This window comes from Dipodomys merriami, unplaced genomic scaffold (assembly GCF_024711535.1).
Source record: "Dipodomys merriami isolate MVZ:Mamm:240054 unplaced genomic scaffold, mDipMer1.0.p SCAF_2502, whole genome shotgun sequence".
Taxonomy (NCBI): domain Eukaryota; kingdom Metazoa; phylum Chordata; class Mammalia; order Rodentia; family Heteromyidae; genus Dipodomys; species Dipodomys merriami.
The window spans coordinates 1-11,216 of NW_027203941.1; the positions used below are offsets into that span (position 1 = coordinate 1).

The window sequence follows — 11,216 nt, forward strand, 5'->3', positions numbered from 1 at the left end:
AAGAAGAAGAAGAAGAAGAAGAAGAAGAAGAAGAAGAAGAAGAAGAAGAAGAAGAAGAAGAAGAAAGATTGGCTTAGATTATCAGAGTAGATGAACTAACAGGAAATTATATACAAATTAGCAGCTATAACAGGCTTTTTGACAGCTAAAAACCCATGACACTGGAGAAAAAACAGAAAATTAAAGACTAAGGTGAAAGAAAAGGATATCTGATACTAAGACCTCTGTTCTTTTTCTTTTTGCTTATGTGGTGCTGAGGAATCGAACCCAGGGCCTCAGGCATGCAAGGCAAGCGCTCTACCACTGAGCCACCTTCCCAGCCCTGTTCTTTTTCTATAATTTTAAGAAAAATAACATTTGACTTATTCACTATTTCTAACAATTAAACAGTAGGGGATATTTTTCTTCTATTATAATATTTCGAGCGACCCACATCTCCTTCAGAGACACATTTCATAGTCCAAATATACAAAGTGAAAAGAAACCATGCAACGTTTTTTCTTTGAAGACTCTTTTCAGCTGGGAGTTTGGGATTGGAATTACCTTTATTTCACTTTCTTGGGAAAGCATCGCCAGAACTTCTAGATGTTCTTGAAGTTCATCAAAGGGTAGCTTACAATGAGTTTTCTTGTCTGTTTCCATGGCTACCTCATTGGAGGTCCTTAGCTCTTCTTTTTCCTTGGCCTCTTACTCTAAAACCTAAAAAGAGATGGAAGCATAGATACAGCAAATAATAAGAGCTCAAGGGAAAGTTTTTAAGAGTGGAGAGAAGCAAAGCTAAGTTCCAGTATAAAGTACTACCCTTCATTCTTGAACAGCAAATCAAATTCACTAAGGATCAGGAGCTGCATAGAAAAAAAAAAGAAGCTAAACAAAATTTGATGCTAGACAGCAGCACCTAAGGAGCCAAATGCATTTCCAAAAGTGGTTTCAACAGTAATCTAATAAGTAATCTTGATAGCCCTCAGGATTTTGTACTGCACTGACAGAGGCGACTGCAGAAAGAAAAGAGCTGACTGTTTGTCTAAGCATTAGACAAACCCATAAAAAAAATCCAGCCCATAAAAAATGCCTTAATTTTATAATGCATTGATAATTCTTTACAAGAAAACACACTAACGGAGTCCCAAGGTAACAAAGGGAAAAATTCAAATTAAAAAAAAAAAAGCCACAAACAACAGAAAACAGCAATTAAACCAGTAAAGGTAACAGTACCTGAGACAGTGCAGAATTCCAGTTCATCAAACCCTTAGTCATTTTAAATACAGGACTCCGTTCTGCTATTACATCCATTGTCTTCTTCCCAATGAATTCTAAGGCATCTAAACCCCCGCTAATAATGTCCTTTCCCTAGATAGCAACATCAATGTCAGTACTACAATACTGGGAAAATACATTTGCATGTATTGTGGGGGGTTTGTGGCAGTCCAGGGACTTAAAACTCAGGGCCTAGGTGATGTCTATGAGCTTTTTTCCTCAAGGATAGTACTCTACCACTTGTGCAACAACTCCACTTCCTGCTTTGTTTGCTGGTTCATTAGAGAGAAGAGTCTTGCAGATTTTCCTGCTTGGGCTGTCTTTGAACCACAACCCCAGATCTCAACTTCCTGAAGAGCTAGGTTTACAAGCATGAACCACCAGTGCCCAACCATTTATGTTTCAATTCTTTAAGAGTGACTTACAATACTAAGTACTGGGAAGAATGTGGAACAGCAAGGGAAATAATTACACACTGCATGTGGAAACATAGTAGATTCTCCTCTTTGGAAAACTGCTGGCCAGTATCTACTATGCTACATATGTACAGTGGTTCATCAGAAGACAGCTTAATGGTACAGTGCTTGCCTAGCATGCATGAATCCCTGAGAACAATTCCTCATTACAACAGGAAATAGCACTGTGACTCAAGTGGTAGAGTGATAGCCTTGAGCAAAAGAAGCTCAGTGACAGTGCCTGGGCCCTGAGTTCAAGCCCCAGTATTGGCCAAAAAAAGACATAAACAAAAATATTCAGAGCAGCAGTATTTGTGATAGCTATAACATGGAAACTATTTTAGTGCTTAACAACTGTGCGATAAATAAAATATGACATAGTGACAAAATGGAATACCACATCCAAAATACAACATGGTCAAATGATACAAAAATGTTGTGGAAGAAGCTAGATACAAAATGTACTATAAGTATGTAAAGTATAAAAGCAAACAAAATTATTCTAAGATAAATGTCAGGACTATAGTTATCTTCCTAGAAGGGGCATACTATCTCTTAAAGATTCTGAACAAGTTCACATTATGAAAATTCACTGTTTTAATTTTCAGTATGAAAATTAAGAAAAAAATATAAAGCATAAAGCTAAAGTATAACTAAATATTGTAGTGCATGCCTATAATGCCAATACTCCAGATACTAAGGTATGAGTATTGTGAGTCTGAGGCGAGCCTAAGCTACATTCATATCCATTCATGGATGCTCAGGCTACACAGTGAAAAGAATAAAAAGAGAATCCAAAGACACAGTGTATGCCTGTCATCACAGCTCCTTACAAAGTAGAGGCAGAATTGTAGTCCAAAGCCAGCACAAGCAAAACCGATGATCAGATCCAAAAACAAACTATCTATTTCTGCTTTCTAGTTGCCATGATATGATTGATTCTGCTTTGCCATGCCCTCCCTGACATTTTGAACTGACATCTCTGAGAACATAGATCAAAATAAATAACTACTCCCTCTAGATAGATAGATAGATAGATAGATAGATAGATAGATAGATAGATAGATAGATAGATAGATAGATAGATAGATAGATAGATAGATAGATAGATAGATAGATAGATAGATAGATAGATAGATAGATAGACACATAGATAGGTAGATAGATAGAGGCATGCAGAAGAAAGGATTAAGGATGTGGCTCAAGTGGTACTTCATATTGCCAAAAGAAAAAAAGAAAGGTTAAAATAGCCAGGCAATGGTGGTCCGCTGACTTGTGCCTGCAATATTAGCTTCTCAGCTACTCTGAAGACTGAGAGCTGAAGATCACATTCGAAGCCACCCAGGCAGGAAAGTCCATGAGATTCTTATTTCCAAATTACTTCTCAAAAAAATTAGGAAATAGTGCTGCTAGCCTTAAGTACAGAAAGGGTCAGGGACAACACTCAAGTCCTGAATTCAAGCCCCAGGACTGGCAAAAGAAAAAAAAAGTATTGATCTGCACATAGTAAACATTTTTCTAAACAAGGGGAAACTATAGTCAGAAACAGATCAATGGATGGCAAATGCTGTGAACAGACAGAAAGGTGTGGCTACAAACTGGCATGAAGGAACTCCCTCAGATAATGAAAATATTCTTATATCTCAGTGAGCCATACAAATACAGAAAATATTCTGTATCTGTGCATCACAATATACTGTGATTATACAGTATAAACATAACCATTATTTCTCAACACAAAGTCATATTGCAGAAAAAAGTTTTACTGTATGAAAATTATAGCTCAACTTTGTCCTAAAAGACTATGCTGATTCTTAGTATGGGAATCAATATACATTACAAAGATGAGTATGTTTCAAGAATAATTAGTTCTGTTTGCCTTTAAAAATCTTATACTAGATCAACTAGTACACCAAGTAATTTAACTATATTATATCAAACACTCTATTATGGAGAGAACTTTTGCTTTCAAGTTCTACACTTGCCTTCCTATACAGCAACTAGAAAACCAGACAAAATAGAAGAAAGAACTATTTTTAGATACTACACAAAAGACAAAAAAAACCCCACTTTGGTCCAGGAGAAAAGAGAAACAAAGTCAGCCCCACAGCTGGGCTTTCTGCCTAGAGAAAAGTTCCAAACCCCAACACACAGAGGAGAACCTACAGACAACAGAACACTCACAGGCAATGTAAGTCAGGGATAAAGTCTGGCATCAAGGAAGGCTGAAGCAGCTACTACTTTAAAGTCAAAAAACTTCAGAGGATACAGCTATATAAGTAAAATGTTCCAAGAATCTACAGATGTGTTGATTTGTCTTTATCTGAGTAATGCACTGTTCAAACACTAGGTAACATCACACAGTTGGGAGAAGAAGTAGCATAAGTAGTAAGCAACACAATCCCCATAGCTCAAGCTATGCTGAAACATCTGGTTTTTTAAACAACCAAAGTGAACAGATTTCACTGAAAACCTGAGGAATAAGAGTGAATTCAGAGGAATCAGGGCGCAGCAGTAAAGATAAACTAGTCCTTAAGACTGAAGGCTAAAAGACATACAATAGAAGAAACAAAGCTTCTTCAACTACTGGTGTTGGGAAAAGTGGGCGGCCACATGCAGAAGACTAAAAGTGGACCCCAGCCTACCACCATGCACCAACATCAACTCAAAATGGATTAAAGATCTTAACATTAAACCTGAATCTCTGAAACTACTGCAGGACAGAGTAGGAGAGACACTTGAACTTATAGGCACAGGAAGAAACTTCCTGAACAGAGTCCCAGAGTCACAACAAATTGGGAGAGTGACTCGACAAATGGAACTACATTCAAATAAAAAGCTTCTGCACAGCTAAAGCTATCGCAACCAAGCTAAAAAGACAACCAACTAATTGGGAAAAATATTTACCAGCAATATATCAAACAAGGGGTTAATATCCAGTATATACAGGGAACTCAAGAAACTAATCCCAGGGGAAGGGGAAAAACAAGTCGTTTAAATGAGGATACAGGTGGGCCCATTGCAACAATGAGAAGTACAACTTGTTATGTAAAAATGAACTTTACAACTTTGGGGGTGGCAGGGAGGATTAGGTGAGGGGGCCAGAGGGAGGATGGAAAGGGATGGGAAGGGGAAACAAAGGAGAAGGCTACAATGCTTGATAAGAAATGTACTCATTATCTTGCCCATGTAATTGTAACCCCTCTGTACAGTATTTTCACAATAAAAAATAAATTAAAAAAAAGAAACTAATCCCTCCCAAACCTAACAAACCAATTACTAAATGGGCAAGTGAACTAAAGAGAGACTTCTCAGATGAAGAGATAAAAATGGCAAAGAAACACATGAGGGAATGTTCACCGTCCCTGGTTGTGAAGGAAATGCAAATAATGACAACCCTGAGATACCACCTTACCCCAGTCAGAATGTCCCACATCCACAAGTCAGGCAATGACAAATGCTAGAGGCGATGCGGAGAAAGAGGAACCCTATTACACTGCTAGTGGGAATGTACACTTATGCAACCACTTTGGAAAGCAATCTGGAGGGTCCTCAGAAAGCTAAATATTGACCTCCATTATGACCCAGTCATACCACTTCCAGGCATCTATCCTGAACAACAGGAACCAGTATACAAGACAGATGCACCTCCAGTTTATTGCAGCACTGTTCACAATAGCTAGGATATGGAAACAACTCAGATGTCCCACCACAGATGAATGGATCCAAAAATTGTGGTATCTATACACAATGGAATATTATGTAGCCATTAGAAATGACAAAATAATGACATTTGCAGGGAAATGGATGGAGCTAGAAGAAAGCATGTTGAGTGAGGTAAGCCTAAAGCAAAGAGACAAATGGTATATGGTCTCCCTGATAAGTGGATGTTAAATCCAAAATGTTAGGTGATACAACAAAATTAACAAGACTTAAGAAACAAAGAACTTCATCTCGTCAAACCACTACTAAATAACTCCATGCTGCTGATCACATGTATGGTATATATGTGTACACCAGAGGGGAACCAGGAAGATGACACAGAACTAGAGGGAATCAGGGGAAAACATACAACAGCAGGACCCATCATCTGCACAGGACATTGACCAAAATGAACTAAGCAACTTAATGACAGCTATGTGAGGGAGGGAACAAATGGGAAAGAGGGAACAGCTGATGCTATGCAAAACAAAAGAAATGTACATACCACCCAATGTCGAAGAAATAACTATCACAAAGTTCATAGAACTCATAAATGTTATGACCATAATAGACAATTTGCTCCAGGAAAGTTAGAATGTGTTTGTGACTTTAACAGCATCACTATCCCACAATACTGTGAAATTCGGGAAATTATGTAATCAATCACAATAAAAAATAAAAAATTAAAAAAAGATTGAAGGCCACACTAGACTCCCTCTAAACAAGCCTAACAGAGAAGGAAATGGTGACACTGTCCAAAAAGAAATGTACTCTTAGCAAGGCACCAGTGGCTCACACCTGTAATCCTAGCTACTCAGGAAGCTGAGATCCGAGGATTGTGCTTCAAAGCCAGCCCTGGCATCAAAGTCTGTGAGACTCTTATCTCCAATAAACCATCAGAAAACTAGAAGTGGCATTGTGGCTCAAGTAGTAGAGCACTAACTAGCCTTGAGCTCTAGAGGTGAGAGGCAGCGTCCAGGCCCAGAGTTCATGTCCATGACTGATAAAAAAGAAATGTATTCTTTACCCAACTTCTATAACTGTAACCAGTATCTTTTAATAACAGTTAAAAAGTTTTTAAGTATCAATCTGAATTGGGAAAGCAGGACAGGGTGACTGTTGACTCATGCCTATGGTCCTAGCTACTCTGGGCTGAGATCTAAAGATCACAATGGAAAGCCACCAGGGCAGAAGAGTCTGTGAGACTTTCATCTCCATTTATTTATCCCGCAAAAACCAGAGGCAGGGTTCAAATGCCATCTGTGGAGGAGGGAGACAAGGTAGACTGTGAAGACAGAATTCAAGCTCCAGTGCCAGAACATACACATTAAAAAAGAAAGAGGCCGGGCACTGGTAGCTCACAACCATAATCCTAGCTACTCAGCCTTGAGCAAAAAGGTCAGGAACAGCGCCCAGGCCCTGACTTCAAGCTCCAGGAACACTAACACACACACACACACACACACACACACACACACACACACACACACACACAGAAAGCAGAAGACAACATCCTTAAAGGAACTTGACAAAATTGCAAAAAAGATGACCAAGTGATTTCATTGGTATGTTTTATCTCAAACTTCTAAAAAAAAACCATCGCCAGTATACTTTCCTTCACAGTGAAATTAATGCTTAGAAATTTTAGAAGATGAGAAAGACGTTAGGATAAAAAAGCCACCCATTCTATTCTGGTACACTTAATATTCAACTAAAATCTAAGTCCATAAAACTTCCACTGAGTAGTGGGAGTTCTCTACTCATGAGACACAAGTAAACACAACCTAAATTCTGTTCTCCATGCTAGTCTTCAAAGGTATAAAAAAGGTGTATTCTCCCTATCACCTTTCCTTAGATTTTCATATTCATGATCCATTAACTCTCTAACTTTTTAATACATTAATACTAGCCACTCTTCCCAGGGTTCTCCATAATTTTTATTCCCCTTCTAAAATATGGCTGGCTCTGAATGACAAATATCCTTCAAGTCTTATAAAATCACTGCTGTTTACTATCCAAACATACTTCTAACTCCTGTTTTCCTTGCCCACTAAAAGCAATTCCTGACAAAAATTTCTGAAAATGCCAACACTTTAATCTTCCAACATCTCAAAGCATCAGAGTTAGACATTAAACCATTCTAGCTGCTGGGAGTATGAGGAGAAATGAAACTTCCTGTCTCTGTAACTCCTGAATTTGAGCTTATCTGTTTGAGAATACCATACCTGCACTCACAGCATGATCTGACAACAATTACAAAATTATAAAGAACCTAACAAATAAAAGTGAAGATACCAGGACCCTACATTCACCAAAATAACATGCAGTACTCTATTTGTAGAGTTCTTCAGGGAGAAAAATAAACTCATTTTTAAACACATAGTGTGTTAGTCACAGACAAAGTAGCCTCACTTATGCAAGCATCATTAAGAACAGTGCCTCATATATGGAGTAATTTGCCATGTCCGATGAAGTTATCTCTCCATTCTACTGACCCATGCACTATGGACCTGAAAGTAGGTCAATCCAGTTCTCTCTTAGGTATTCACAAGTAGTGATAGTGGAACCTATTAGTATCTGATAGGTGTATGCCAAGACGCAATATAACTCTGAAGATGGAGAAAGACAGGTAGAATAAATCTGCTTCTAGAGAAAAAATGATAGAGATGAGTAAAGAGTCTTAAATGAGAAACAATAAGGGCTATGAGAGATGAAGAAAACAGACTGGTCTTCAAAACTTTTCTATATGGATTAGAAGTGCAGGTTTCCTTTTGATCATTACAAACTTTCAAGAATAAACCTTGGCACAGGCCAAATTTTTCTTAAAAGAGACCCAGAAACACAACAAAGCAAAGAAAGATTGGACAAATAGGATTGCATGAAATTGCAGAGCTTCTTGCATGGCAAAGGACATAGTTAGCAAGATCAATAGAAAGCCCACCGATTGGGAGAAGTATTTCACTAGCCATACAACAGATAAGGGTCTCATATCTAAAACATACCTGGAACTCAAAAAATCAAATCCTCCAACAACAAATCCTCAAAGAAACAACTGCCCAATAAATAAGTGGGCTAAAGACTTAAAGAGAAACTTCTCTGAAGAGGAAATAAGAATGGCCAATAGACACATGAAGAAATGCTCAACCACCGTAGCCATGAAAAAAAAAGGCAAATCAAAACAACATTGAGATACTACCTCACCCCAGTTAGAATGGCTAGAATAAAGAACTCTAATAACAACAGATGCTGGAGGGGATATGTGCAGAACCCTACTGCATTGTTAGTGGGAGTGTAAACTTGTTCAACCACTTTGGAAAGTAGTATAGAGGTTCCTCAAAAGACTACATAGAGCTCCCCTATGACCCAGCAATCCTATTTTTGGGCATATACTCAAATGATCACAAACAAGACCATCCTAAAGCTACCAGCACAACTATGTTTACTGCAGCATTATTTACCATAGCTAAGATATGGAACCAACTCAGACGCCCCTCAGTAGATAAAGAAAATGCAAAAAAAAAAAAATAGAAAAAAAGTCTAGAATGTACCTCAGCTCAATGGCAAAACACTTGCCTAGCTAGTGCAACATCCTGGGCTCAATTCCCAGTTATCAGAAAACAAAAGGCAGAAAAACAATCAAACAAACAAAAAACAAAAGGCAAAAAATAGCCCTAAATGAACAAAAATACTTTTTGGTCGTGACAGATTTAAATTCACCTAGCCTTGGTTGCCAAACAAAGTGCTAAGCAATTCTTATATTCAACATATATAACAATATCATTTTAATATGTAGCAGTCCTTGAAATTACTTCAGATGCAGAGTAGAGGGATATGAGCAGTTATAAGACACAGATCTCTAACTGGCAGCTGGATTCACAAGACAACACACCACACCTGTAGAATATCCCCATGTCCTTAGTATCAAAAATGCACAAGCTAGCTACTGAATCCAAAGTATCCTAGGACTTAATGTTTCCATATACAGACCTCCAGCATGTTTGACTTCGGCTGAAATCTCAATGGGACTAGGGATCCCAAGGGAAGTCTCTGCCTTTTCAATGATATTTGAAGTATCTTGTCCTAGAGAAAAATCAAAATGTGTTGCTCTTTATTACCAAACTAAACAACCTAAATTTCAAAAATGTAATATCAAAGTCCATACATCTAAAATCATGATAGCTATAAGACAGTTTATTTTTAACAATTAGGGTTATTAGTCCTTGGAAATATCTCCTTAGTATAACATTTTTTATACAAAAACTCTGATACATCATCACTAAAGAACAGACATTTATAGCAATTCCTAGACTTCATTCTAATAAGAAAATGCTACCAATTCTACTTGCGATGTCTATCATCTATCTCATGATCACTTGTCTTCAAACAATTAAATCCCTTGAACAAATGTAGAAGGAGATTTATTAACAAAGTCCCTTGTAACAATATAAACACACACAGTAATGAAATGACTGATGATCTTACACACAATGGCTACTGTAGCTGAGCCTGAGGAGAGCAATGAGTTGCCCCAGCTGCTCCAATATCCCCATCTGGCTTGGGATATATCTTTGGAAAGTTTCCTACTGTCCCAGTAAATGAGCGGGGGAGGGAAGACACAAGAAAGTATGAAAAAGTATAATATACGTAAGTTATCTAATTATTAGCCAAAGTATGGGGAACCAAATAATATTTGCTTAATGCACTGCTTGACTGACAGACACTTGCATGTTTTCATCATGTAGGCACCATGCAGCAAAGGTAATCACTGCTGATGGCATTTATAGAACTGAAAAACTATTATTTATGGTTGTAAAAACAAGTAAAGAATTTCAATCCTAAATTAGCATTGAGCTTGAGTCTGTTAACCCCAACTTCTTTTTCCTTGTACCAGGGCCTCACACGTTTGTTTTGCTTGCTCATGACTGGCATTCTACCACTTGAGCCATACCTCTAGTGTAGCATTTTGCTGGAATTTAGTTGGAAATTGAATCTGCATTTCATCTGGACCTAAGCATCCTCAGGAGCTAGGATTACAGGTCTGAGCCAGGGGTACCAGGTTAACCCCAATATTTTTAAATCCCAATATTTTATAGAGATTCTAGCTGGGCACCAGAGGCTCACACCTGTTTTCCTAGCTACTCAGGAGGCTGAGTATCTGAGATCTGAAGATCAGAGTTCAAAGCCAGCCCAGGCAGGAAAGTCCATGAGACTCTTATCTCCAATAAACCATTAGAAAAACCGAAAGTGGTGCTGTGTTTCAAGTGGTAGAGTGCTCACCTTAAGCTGAAGAGCACAGGGACAGCGCCCAAGCCCAGAGCTCAAAGCCCCATGACCCACAAAAAAAAAAAAAAATAGAGATTCTAGTCAGTGGCTGTCTGTAATACCTGAAAAGGGAGAACTTCTGAAGTCTCAGGGTCCCTGGAAGACCCAACATCTGGTCTTTTCAACTGGGCACTACAGCTTCCATTAACTTTCTTGATTGGCATGTTGGTCAACAGATTCATTACTCTTCACAGACTCAGAATTCTCCACTGACTCCCAGTTTCCATCTTCAGTTATCACTGGAGACTCAACGATCATCTTTATCAGAAAGCCCAAGGGAAAAACGTGATTGAGGTCAGCTTTTTTAGTATACATTATTTGTCTAAATCTTTTTACACTTTCACAGAGTCACAGGCAGAAACATTAGTAAATTAATACAGACAAGATCCCACAGATCTTCCCCCAGGTTCTCCTAGTAACAGCTTCCATAACTGAAGCATAATTCATTGTGGCAGAATCCACCAATCTTCACATTTCAAC

At 38.2% G+C, this 11,216-nt stretch overlaps 1 protein-coding gene across 2 annotated transcripts; it reads right to left on the minus strand.

Moving 5' to 3' along the window:
* Positions 1 to 374: 374 nt before the first annotated feature.
* LOC138836679 (protein FAM114A2-like) lies at positions 375 to 10,979 on the minus strand. 2 transcript variants are annotated; one of them, XR_011374994.1, is made up of 3 exons: positions 10,799 to 10,979; positions 9,402 to 9,494; positions 375 to 699 (listed from the first exon to the last, which is right to left on the minus strand). XR_011374994.1 is itself a non-coding variant. In XM_070035402.1 (3 exons), exons 1-3 carry the CDS (start codon positions 10,916 to 10,918, stop codon positions 688 to 690), a joined length of 267 nt encoding a protein of 88 aa, XP_069891503.1. In that variant the 5' UTR covers positions 10,919 to 10,979; the 3' UTR covers positions 375 to 687. The 2 variants fall into 2 exon arrangements, 1 of the variants encoding a protein (XP_069891503.1); XM_070035402.1 differs by lacking the exon at positions 9,402 to 9,494 and adding an exon at positions 1,216 to 1,350.
* Positions 10,980 to 11,216: the final 237 nt, after the last annotated feature.

Bases quoted from the DNA above. Each gene is read 5' to 3' on its own strand.
- LOC138836679 (XM_070035402.1), bottom strand. From the start codon at position 10,918: ATGAATCTGTTGACCAACATGCCAATCAAGAAAGTTAATGGAAGCTGT. The intron at 1,351-10,798 runs GTATTACAGACA...GTTGCTATCTAG, and splicing joins CAGAAGTTCTCCCTTTTCAG to GGAAAGGACATTATTAGCGG.